Below are 12,027 nucleotides of genomic sequence, written 5' to 3' on the forward strand. Positions count from 1 at the left end.
GCCATCACCTATGTGGGATGCTCTCTTCATGCATGTGAGTCAAAGATAAAAAACATTATGAAATTGACTAATCGATATTTGTAAAAAACAATGGGGACTCTCTAATTTAAAATGTGCATGCTTTTGATGTGTAATGGAGCTAAGTGGCAATAGGTTCAAACAATGAAAGACACCCCTACTTCTTAAGTGCGCATCAATCAACAATTTGGCTTACCAATCATCAACTTGTGTTTGAGGACAATCTAAACTAACGTTGATGACATTTTCATATTGTAATGTTACTCTTTTGCTTGTTAAGCATTAGCTTGTGTCTCTAGGCAAAGTGAAATCAATCTTGATAGTACTTAAATGTTGTTTTGTCGTTGTGTTTGGGCAATCTGAACACACCTTGATGACATTTTGATGTCATTATGAAATGCTCTAAGAACAAAAGACCACGTGTCTCTTCCCAACTCTCCCAAGAAGTGTTAGTCATTTTTCCATTATGTTAAGCTATATATGTTAGATATGCTCAATGCCCCACCCTCATAAAGGTGCCACCAATGATCCATGGTGCTCAAAGTTGTAAGGCCCCCAACTATGAGGAGAAACCAAATGTGAGCTCGTACATTGGTTGAGTCCTGACTTGTATATCATATGAGGTCTATGTGACCGGATGGCAAAAAGGTGACCATTGTGGGTCTAATCTTTGGGTTGGACTGAGTAGTTAAGCTGGTAGCGACTTGAGTCACACTGCATTTAGTTGCAAGGTAAGGGAGTAGAAAGGGGCCCCTATTTTGGGGTCCCTGACCGACTAGTGGAGGCTCATATGGTAGGTCGGTCATGCCGACCTAACCGCCTTCATGGGCTATAAAAGCTAAACCCCTTCATAGCCATTGATCATCTATCTTTCACCTGTCAGAGTTGTTCTAGCTAGCCTTAAACTCTTCACCTATCTTCTATCTAGATCGCCATCTAAACTTCACTGTGGAAGTGCACGGGTGGACAAAGCCATCTTTGTATCAGTTATTTGGAGCTAAATAAATTTTCTAATTCTCCTCTTATTTGCTGTGTACTCTCTATCTCTATCTCTTTCTCAGATTTTGTTCATTGCACCGTGTAATTTTTACAATATGTTATTTCCAACTGTGTCATATCATAATCCTAGTCCCTGATAATCATAAGCTAGGTGTGGGATGGGCCCCCCTTGCAGGAGCCCATGATGTTGTTGAAGTTTAAGAAATTGGGATTCAGGTTGGTTACACACCAAATGACGGACACCCACTTTGTAAGTTTTAACCAATCAAAATACTTAACTTAGTAGTTGGGCGTTTAGAGTCCTTTTTAGATTAGAGAGGACATGACTTGTTGTTTTTTGCTAAAGAGGTGAACTTCTCAGCTAGCTTTGGTTTGGGAGTCTCCCCCACCCACTTTGCAAAGTGATAGACAAGTGTGTACTTTTTGCATTTGTAGCTCATCAAAAGATTGATGTATTTATTATTTTTCACTTTTTGACAAAATGTATCGTCTTGGTCTACAAAGGTTATTAATATGCCCATGCGAGTGCCTAGTTTCAAAAACTCCATGTCTGAAGTGTAGCGAGGGTTAGGCATCCTTCGCTAAGTGTGCAAAGAGCCTCATACATGTATACTATTATAGGCAAACTGGCTGTGTCGGGGCCATTTTCCGACCTGTGTATGGACACGCCCCTTCCTCGAGCAAGGGGTGTTTCTATGGGGGTGATGCAACCAGCCTGGGCAGGCTTTTTTTTTTGGCCGGGGGGGGGGGGGGGGGGGGGGGGGGCGGGGGTACTGCTATACCCACATCTTCACGGTAGAGCAGTCTGGCGGGCACAAAATCAAAAGTTTGAAAAAAGAAGGGATTAATAAGAGATCTTCAAAAATAAAGGAAGGGGAAAGGAAGGAAGCTGGTTCCTCTCCTCTAGCTACAGACTCTCTCTCTCTCTGTGCCCTGCCCTGTCTGTCTCTGTGCCTGCTGCTTATCATTTGTTTATCGTTATCATTATCATAATCATCAGGCACACCTTATTCCTCCTTGTGGACTCTTCTTCTTCTTTTTCTCCTCTCCCGCCTCCCCCCCCTTCCCTCTCTCTCTCTCTCTCTCTCTCTCTCTCTCAACGCTTTCTGCTTTCTGCCCTGCTCCTTCTGCATTCCTGTTCCTTTGTTGATTACAAGAGAAATCTGGAAAGGAAAAAATTTGAGAGACAGATAGAGAAGCAAGTTAAAACGACATGCCTCCGAAGGTCGAAGAGATCTCCCACCCACCTTCAGATCAGCTCGCTGGCCTCGACTACTGCATCGACTCAAATCCACCCTGGCGTAAATTTACTCACACCTCTCTCTCTCTTTCTTTCCATTTTGTTCCATCTAACACTTCTTTCTCTCAAGAATGGGTAAACATTCTCCTTCTTCGAAACAAAGAAAAAAACAACCAGATGAATTTGCGTTTGGATCTTTTCATCATCTTTCCTCAAGAATGAAAAACCTCTGTAGAGGTGCATTGCTTTATCTTTCCTCTTACCAGTGGCAAAATAAGGTCGTTTAAATCTATCTACTCGTGCGCATCTTTTGCTCATTTGCAGTGTTTCTTTTACCCCTAATTGATCCTTCTCCTTTATAATCCATAACTTTGTTAACTGCATCTATTGTAGTTAGAAGCCGATGCCTGCTTCCAAAAATGTCAATAATGTCAAGGCTTAGGAGTGCTTGTAGAAAGGTGGGCCTTGCGACATTGTATAAATCATCGTGAGAGCATCATAAAGTCCTACCTGGTTTGCTTCATTTGAATTCGACTCTTGTAATTTAGTCAGGGAGAACCCATCTGGTGTTTCTCCCAGTTATATATACCATATGGTGGGTCTTGTTGAGTATAACAGTTAAAATGTCGAAGGCCTCTCACAGTAGAAAGAAAGCAATTCAATGCCTGCCCAGCGATCTCATCAATAGATTTTTCCTCGCACAAATCTCGTTTTTTGCTTTGTCTGTTTGTTTGTTTGTTTTTTTTTTTTTTTGGGGGGTGGGGGGACATACTGTGGCTTACTAGTTCTTGTTGGTATCAATGCAGCTGAAGCGATATTGTTAGGGTTTCAACATTACATTGTCATGCTGGGAACCACTGTAATGATACCCACCTTGTTGGTACCACAAATGGGTGGAGATGATGTAAGCAGAATAACACTTTCATTCTTTGACATGCCTTTTTAAAGTGTCAAGATTGTATGGCTCTATCAATGTGCAAACGTGGATAGTCCGTCTATAAAATTTAGAATGTCTCCTCTACATGGTTTCATGGCCTAAAGAAGGATGGCCTTCTTGTGATGAAAGACTCAGGTTTTTATTTTCCCTCTAATGGAATGTTAAAAACTGCTGTTATTTGCCCTGCATGTTCAACTCCCTGGCCATACTTGTTTGTGCATGTTTTGAACATTTGAGGCTCACTTAGCTCTTTTAGAGGTTTTCACATGCATATTCTGTCAAGGAGCTCTCTTCTCTTTGTATTGTCATCTAACATGCAGTTAAATTTTCAGAATGACAAGGTTCGAGTCATCCAAACACTGTTGTTTGTTGTGGGCATCAACACCCTGTTGCAGACACTGTTTGGAACCCGATTGCCTACCATAATTGGTGGCTCTTATGCCTTTCTAATCCCAACCTTGACAATCATAAACTCATCGTCATTGCAAAGCATTGAGGACAATGGAACAGTAAGATTCCTTAATGATGTTTTCTATGGCTGTACCTTATGTTGTACCTCATTGGCAACACCTGACATTTCAATTCTGATGTGTATGTTGCAGAGATTCCTGCATACGATGCGTGCAGTGCAAGGTGCTTTGATTGCTTCCTCAAGCTTGCAAATAATTCTGGGATATAGTGGGCTTTGGGGAATATTTTCACGGTAAGACATACATGCTGTAGCCCTCAGCCCTGTGCAATGTGCTTGCAGTTGAAGAACCACGTTTTGCTGATTTAATAGTCTGAGATGTGGGTAGTGGTTTGATTGTTTAACAGATTCTTAAGTCCGTTGGCTGCTGCTCCAGTCATTGCTTTAGTCGGCCTTGGATTGTTTGAGCTCGGCTTTCCAGGGGTATGGAACTGTTGGGACCTGGCAGAAAAGTGATCTTCTATTTTTCTTGTAGATTGTTTATGTGGATATCTGCATTTTATTGATGTATTGAGTGTTAAGTATGCGTTTGTACGTGCCTATCTACCTCTACATGCACCCTGCAAGTGAAGAGGTGATATGCATGTGGTATCATCACAGATTTGTAGAAGACTGGCCAAACTTGGTACATGTACTTATCAGCATACTGTAGACTAAAAATCTGATCAGCTAAATGCAAGTGAAGAGTTGCTATGCATGCATTATCATCACAGAGTCATACAAAAGTGGCCAAACTCAGTATACAGGTGCATATGAAGGTACACGTTTATATGTATACTTACAAGCATACAGTACACTAAAAGGCTATTGCCTAGTGCATACGTACATAGTGAATATAGTATTGCATGCACATACACACAATAGTTTGCCAGCAATTTATCAATTTGTGCCGACACGTAATCTTTAGGTTCTTGTGTGTAATTTCCTGGTATGATGCCAGATTCTTGGGTTACTTGTGCTAATACTATCATATTAGTTGAACAGGTCGGAAAATGTGTAGAGATTGGCATACTGGAGCTGATTCTGCTTGCTGTATTTTCATTGGTATGCTGCAAATACACTCTTCAACCTATAGAAAATTAGGGGTAGACTGTCTTGCATTGCCCAGCCTTATCCTAAGTAAGACTTAAACATTCTAATGACTACTCTTCTTTTGGAAAACAGTATTTACGTCATGTCAAGCTCCGGAAGCTTCCACTATTCGAGCGCTATCCCATTCTGCTATCTGTTGTCATAATCTGGGCTTTTGCTTATCTTCTTACTGTGAGCGGAGCCTACAGAAATGTTTCTTCAAAGACGAAGGTTCATTGTCGAGCAGACAAAGCTGATCTTATAGGACCTGCTCCATGGTAAACAAAATGTTACTTCTCCTTTTCCTTCCTTTGTGTGGATGCGATTTGTGTGTGAGAGAGAGAGAGAGAGAGAGAGAGAGAGAGAGAGAGAGAGAGAGAGAGAGAGAGCCCACTTGGTTAAGATGTAAGGCTTTCAGGTTGAAGACCTGGATTAATATAGTCATTTATCCAAGTTGAGCTATCGTTTACGTTGATTGGCTTTCAGGTTGAAGACCTGGATTAATAAAGTCATTTATCTTGATCGAGCTATCATTTACATCGAGTGATACCGAACATGAAGTCGTAATAGGATCTTGTGTAAAATTAAAAAGGCAAAAAGAGCACTGATATTTTCTGCATCTGTCTCGTTTTGTTCTCATGGGTGGTATTTAGGTTCACTCATCTCTCAAATCTCCCCTTTCACACATTTGCACACATGGAAGGGTATCAACACGGTTGTGACTTGTATCATCACGATGATTCCGTATCAATTGTTTTGATATGTCAAACGCATAGTTGACCTAAGAATGGAAGTATTGACAGGGGACTGAAGCTTGTTATGGCAAAAACGAATGATTATCCATCTATTTGTGTGAAACAATCTAGTGTCCAAGGTCTTACTCTTTAGTAGGTTGAGTCTCACGTGGACTCCCACCGCGAAGATCTTCAAATGTCTTTTCTCTTTTGGAATGGGTTTAGACTACAATTATAGAGATTCTTCGAAGATTTTGTCAGCATTTGGTAATCAAATCGAGAAACCCACGGACATTTTGAGTCAGATGGTTGAAATGCAAGATTTTCCCTTTTCTATTTTTAGACTTTGATCTTTCTCTATTCCTAGAGAAATGATATAGTCCTAGCCTCTAGGAGAAGGAAGAGGAAACGGATACTCGATGCCTAACGAGTCAATTTGATTTTTTGAGGTATTTTCAAATTACTTTGATTAGTTCTATTCAATCATATGGAAAGCTGCATATGACGAAAGCCGTACGTGCAGTTTGGAGAGAGATCTCCAACTAGTTGGAAGATCCACCCTACAATATGGAGTCAAAAAGCCAAAATGAAGTCTTAAGTAAAAGATAATTGGAATAGGAGACGAAATACACATTTGCAAACTCATGTTACATTGGAGTGTCGCAGTGAACAAAAAGAGAACCATGGAATTAGATCCGATTTACCGGAATCGATTGGTAAACATGTTGGTTGATCGAATCATGAAGGATGGAAAAAAATCATTCGCTTATTAGATTCTTTATCAAGCTATGAGGCAAATTAGGCGAGAGACAAATAGAAATCCATTGTTTGTTCTACGACAAGCCATACGTGAAGTGACTCCTGATGTTGTAACGGAATCCAAACGTGTGGGTGGATCGACTTATCGGATTCCCATTGAAGTCGTACCTGCAGAAGGAAAAGCTTTGGCTATTAGATGGTTATTGGTTGCGTGTTGAAAATGTTCAGGTCGAAGTATGGCTTTAAGATTGAACGATGAATCAATGGATGCTACCAAAAATTTTGGTAGTGTGGTATGAAAGAGGGAAGTAATTCATAGAATGGCAGAAGCTAATAAAGCTTTTGCTCATTTGTGTTAGTCTCAGATTTGTTTCAATCCACGAAGAAAAAGAAAGTTGTGGATTGAAACCTTCCGTTCGTTGTGCAGTGGTGGGTATTAGGAATTAGAATATGCTAGAAACTTCTAGTAAAGAATCGGACGACGAAGAAGAAACATATTGGAATCCTAAGAGAAGATTGATAACTATTGATTATACTTTGAAAGTCTCTTCTTCGAATACCTTTTCCTTATCGAAGGGGAAGAGACTAATGCAGAGTTGAGAAACTCATCGGAGAAATATTGATATGAGATCCATCGTGGAACTAGAACAAATTGCGGCATACGTTGAGGGGTTTGTGTGGTCCAAGCAATTGTCATGATTCGGGAAACTTTTTCTAGTTGCGAACCGGGAACAAAACCTTCATGCTTCATCCAAATGTACTGAGCTTCAACTTCGACCCAAGGGGATTTGATTGAGAAGAAACTTTCTTTTTTCTCACTCATTTCTTTTGTGTCACTCGCAATCTTTTGATTCTCTTCGAGAAATTCCATTTCATGAAAAGAATCCCACCATGGACAAAATATTGTAGTCCCATTTGTCATATTAGGATATTGGTTTCTATAGGGGTTGGGAATCCATATTGATTTGGTTGTCAATGGATAATCTACATTTCTCTTCCCAATGAGATACAGAAGAGAACTTTGAAATTCTTTCTTACCGAAGATTGGATACGTAATGCATAACAAGGATGAGAAACAGAGGCGTTCAAAATATCAATAGACATTTCCTTCTTTTTCTGTGTGTTGAAGAATCAAGATTAGTTGACACGAATAGAATTTCATGATATAGTATAAGTTAACAAGTGCACTCGCTTGGGGAATCACTAATTGTTTTGAAAACCAAAAATTACCATGACCGTAACTTTAGAAAGACGTGAAAGTGCAAGCCTGCGCACACATATTGAAGAGAACAAGGGTACATCTTAATCATAACAAATTCACAAAAAAGGATTTTTGTAAAATAGGCCTTGAATACATGTGATATATAGCGTTTATACATAGTGACCCCTCAAATGTGTTTCCCTTTTTATTGCAGAATGCTACTTTATTATAATTTCTATTTCATGTTGTTTATGATCTTCTTTACCTACATGCAGGATCAGAATACCCTATCCTCTGGAGTGGGGAGCACCATCCTTTGATGCAGGCCACACTTTTGCAATGATGGCTTCAGTCTTTGTTGCATTGGTTGAGGTGAGAAGTCTTACCCATCACTGAGTAGCTGCTATGTGAATGCTAAAGTGTATTACAGAATGTTGAAACTCTTTTCCTCATGACTAATGTATGTCTTTTCTTATGGATTGTGTGGAATGCCCAGTCAACAGGAGGATATATAGCAGTTTCTCGACTAGCAAGTGCCACTCCACCACCTGCTTATGTCCTGAGCCGTGGGATTGGTTGGCAGGTAATCTAGGAATTCTTGTACACAATGCAGGTTTCTATGTTTGGATGAATGCTCTGAAGTCCTAAAGACAGTCTCCTCAACTTATCACCAGGGTATCGGGATATTGCTGAATGGCATGTTTGGAACACTAACAGGATCAACTGTCTCTATGTATGTTTTCAAGCTTCTTTGTTGGTTTCACTGCTTTTGCTCCAATAAGCCATGAAGCTCACTTTCCGTCATCTCACTCTGGCTACATTGTAGTGAGAACACTGGACTTCTTGGAATAACTCGGGTGGGGAGCCGAAGAGTCATTCAAATCTCAGCTGGCTTCATGATCTTCTTCTCAATTCTGGGTTAGGTTTATATCCATGCCTTATGATATTTGACTTTGTTTGTAACAGCTTAGTCTTATGGAAATCAGACTTATCTAGGACCTTGAATGTCTCAATGTAGAACACTACTACTATGCATGTGACATTGGATAAGAGCATGGTGCATAATATCCACCATCACCATCCATGCATTCCTGTGAAACTTCTGTCTAAAAACAGTTCTCTAACACCATTGCGTTTTGAACATACCTGAACAGGGAAATTCGGTGCTTTGTTTGCATCGATCCCTGCTCCTATATTTGCTGCAATGTACTGTATTCTCTTTGGAATTGTCAGTAAGTACCATTCTCTAGCTGTAATCTTCAAAGGACAATGGTAGATTAGTGACTTCTCATTGTTCCATTTCTGAACTTTTGACTAAGTACCTAACCTGCTTTCTCCTGATTTATGCAGCTGCTACTGGCATATCTTTCCTGCAGTTTACAAATATGAACTCTCTGCGCACAATGTTCATAGTTGGGATTTCCTTGTTCTTGGGACTTTCCATACCTCAGTACTTCAATGAGTACACTGCCACCGCTGGCTATGGTCCTGTGCGCACATCTGCAAGATGGGTAAGACTTGGATTCTAACCATCTGGTATCACTCCCAAAAGGGCTATAGTTGTTTCTTGTTCTGCCCATGTGCTTGGGGCATATGTAATTGAGATGTCATGCCTGCATTTGGGACATAGCATGTCACAGCAGCATTACCATGACCCAATCCTTGTTTGTCCCTACATTCAAATCAGCTGTTACATTTCTGCCTGTGAGCTACCTGCTGTGTATATTGAGATATATGTATGAGATACCTGCCTTGTTTATATGTACTAGTGTTTAATGAGTATTGGGGATACCGTGGGCCTGTCTGATGTGACCTCTGTAATGGGAGATGCATGATCATGATTTGCTTGCATATTTACTGCAGCTCTATTCACGTGTCCTTATTAAATTGATGCACATGTATGTTATCTAGCAAGTGATGCTGACGAGCAAAAACCTTGTGATTGCTTGGTGGGTGTTCACAGTTCAATGACATCCTGGACACGCTCTTCTCATCGCCGGCAACAGTGGCGCTAATCGTGGCTGTGCTGCTGGACAACACATACAATGTGAAGGATTCCAAGGTAGAGAGGGGTATGCCATGGTGGGCAAGGTTCCGCTCCTTCAAAGGGGACAGCCGCAATGAGGAATTCTACACACTCCCATTCAACCTCCACAAATTCTTCCCTCCAACATGAAATTCTTGCTTCTCACTTTGATTGAATTATGGAAGGGCCATTCTCATCCCTTCTGTCTTAGAACCCATTCAGCCCAGAAGAGAAAAAAGAGAGGGAAAAGAAGAAAAGATTACAGTTATACGCCGCTTGGTATTTGTGCCAAAGGATTCAATTCTTCTTCGACAGAGCCTTACCACCACCTTGTTCCTAGAAAGGCCAGCAATTTTGGCCAGTAAAAACACAAGATGTGGTGGTGGTCTCACCATTGTATTCTACCAGTCTTAGCTGAGTTAGACGCAGGGTTTTAGACAACCCGTTTTTGAGAGCCGATACAGAATCTTCACAACTTCTCGAAGGGTCCCAAGGACAGTTCACCACAATATGAGTACAGGTTATTTCCGCAAACTTCACACACATTCTTTTCGAGAATTCAGAGGCATCTTTCCTGGACCCCAAAAATAAGGGAAATTTGATCACGGAGATCAAATCCATATTGCTTTATAAATGTTTTGTTTCATGGAGATAAATTGATTATACCACCTTGGATTGAACTAATGCAATTGAGAATTTAGGTTTTTGGATCTTCACTACGACTAGCCCAAGATTGAGGGTTTGCAGAAGAACAGACATCATGTATCGCTAGAAACTGTTCCTCATGGCACTCATCATCAATATTTAATTCTGTGCATCGAGCCCCTAAACTTCATGATAAGAATTTGTGCTTCTGGAGTGCCTGTCTAGGATTGCCAACGATAACAGATTAGTCTTTTGTGTTCAATCGTAAAATTTGAACGCAATGCAACACCACCAAATATGAAAGCTAGCAGAAGACAAGTGAACTTAATAACACCATTGAATGTTCTGACACGAACATGTTCGAGTGGAGATCTGCGTTGGGCGCGGGGCCACGCAAGCTACCTGTGTAATGAAAGGGAGAACAGAGCGGATATCACAAAGATCATTTAGCTTATTCTTTACAAGAGTTAAGAGCGAAAAGAAAGGGGAGAACAGAGCGGGGACCAGTAGAGAGCGGAAGGAGAGGAGAGCATTCCTGGAGGCAAGGCGATCGTCTCCGTCGAATTAAAAATACCAATGGTCTTCAATTTAAGGAATGAAAAGGTTGCATGTGCACCTCAATGGTAAGGCTATTGAAGACATTGTGGAGGAGGAGGATGCTGAGGTTGTTTAATCCCATGATGATAATAAATCATTTGATTTGCACAACCGGTGGTTGAAGAGGATATTGAGGAGGACAAGGAGAACAAGGAGCAACCTATTGTCGAAGAGAATCACGTGTGACACCTTGGAGAGTAGATGGATGAAATCATGTCTAACATGTTGGCTCATTTTTTATCATTTGAAAAATAGAACCTCCACTTATACCCCTTGTATTGCCTTACTCCATACGAAGCTACGAGGTGAGCTTCTTCTACATTAAGGTCGATTCCTTCTTTCGATAAGGTCTCTTATTTGGGGACAAAGGGCAAATTTTTGGTTCTCACCATGCTCTCTGGAGAGATCATGGTTGTTACACCTTAGCATAGGAAGGAGTAGCGACCAATATGGAGAGAGAAACCAACAATTTGAGGAAGAATCAATTGAGAAATGGGTTGACCTTAAGGAAATAAAGTTTTTTCCTTTAGGATGGCAATCACAGATTGAAAACATGGTTGAAAATGGTAAAAGATGGTATGTTAGATTGTAAACATGTATATTTTGATTTCATTGATGGTGGTCAATGTTGGTAATTCTTGTTTATTTTGTTGGTGTAGTTTAAGTCGATGATATTGAGAGGCATGTGAGTCTCATGCCAATTTTATAAAAGTTGACAAAAGAAATGAGGAGCTCTTGCTTGCTCTCAATATAGCTAATACATATGTGAATTTCATTGTAATTTCATTCATTCAATGATCTATTATGTAATTTCATATGCCATACAATAGACATTTGACTTTGGTTTTTTTAGAGTCATGGTGATTGAAAGTGTTTGATAATAAACTCTCCATCTCCACTCCCTCTACTCTTTTTCTCACAACTCTTTGCTCTTTCTCTCAAGTCTTTCACTCTTCTCTGCTCTCTTTCTCTAATCTTTACTCTCTTCTTTTCATTAAGGGTGAACGAGGTTTCAAAAAATGCGCTTATAAGAAAATAGTTGAGTTGCTAATAACTAGAAGAGGTTTTATAATAGTAAACCCTCCAAATTCAATTGTTCATATATGTTTAATTTGAGAATTTATGGTTTATTGAAGAGATCTAATCATTAAATGCTTATATTCTTTAATCCATGTTAGGGGTTACCTTTTTCGCTGTTTTTCTTTTGGAACTTGCAAAATTTTGCATTGTTGAGATTTTCACATAAAAAAACATTTGTTCTTTCACATTCATTTTCTGTCATTATGTTTTTTGCACTTATTTTTCTTCTTTGGGTTATTATCACGTGGTTG

General features: G+C 40.1%; 1 protein-coding gene across 2 annotated transcripts; it reads left to right on the top strand.

Moving 5' to 3' along the window:
- The first annotated feature begins 1,799 nt into the window (after positions 1-1,799).
- Positions 1,800-10,299, top strand: LOC148025267 (nucleobase-ascorbate transporter 2-like). Of its 2 annotated transcripts, XM_087692269.1 has the most exons (14): positions 1,803-2,318; positions 3,064-3,161; positions 3,527-3,703; positions 3,797-3,897; positions 4,011-4,086; positions 4,648-4,707; positions 4,828-5,012; positions 7,704-7,800; positions 7,925-8,011; positions 8,103-8,161; positions 8,255-8,346; positions 8,583-8,660; positions 8,779-8,939; positions 9,392-10,298. In XM_087692269.1, the coding sequence occupies exons 1-14, from the start codon at positions 2,231-2,233 to the stop codon at positions 9,602-9,604; spliced, it is 1,572 nt and encodes a 523-aa protein (XP_087548395.1). In that variant the 5' UTR covers positions 1,803-2,230; the 3' UTR covers positions 9,605-10,298. The 2 variants fall into 2 exon arrangements, with proteins under 2 accessions (XP_087548394.1, XP_087548395.1); XM_087692268.1 differs by having other exon boundaries at positions 1,800-2,318; positions 3,527-3,897; positions 9,392-10,299.
- Positions 10,300-12,027: the final 1,728 nt, after the last annotated feature.

Source organism: Lygodium microphyllum, chromosome 14 (genome assembly GCF_053477565.2).
Source record: "Lygodium microphyllum isolate KBCC chromosome 14, Lygodium_microphyllum_v1.1.10, whole genome shotgun sequence".
In the NCBI taxonomy this organism is placed as follows: Eukaryota; Viridiplantae; Streptophyta; class Polypodiopsida; order Schizaeales; family Lygodiaceae; genus Lygodium; species Lygodium microphyllum.

Bases quoted from the DNA above. Each gene is read 5' to 3' on its own strand.
- LOC148025267 (XM_087692268.1), top strand. From the start codon at position 2,231: ATGCCTCCGAAGGTCGAAGAGATCTCCCACCCACCTTCAGATCAGCTC. The intron at 3,162-3,526 runs GTAAGCAGAATA...TTAAATTTTCAG, and splicing joins CACAAATGGGTGGAGATGAT to AATGACAAGGTTCGAGTCAT. The intron at 3,898-4,010 runs GTAAGACATACA...ATTGTTTAACAG, and splicing joins CTTTGGGGAATATTTTCACG to ATTCTTAAGTCCGTTGGCTG.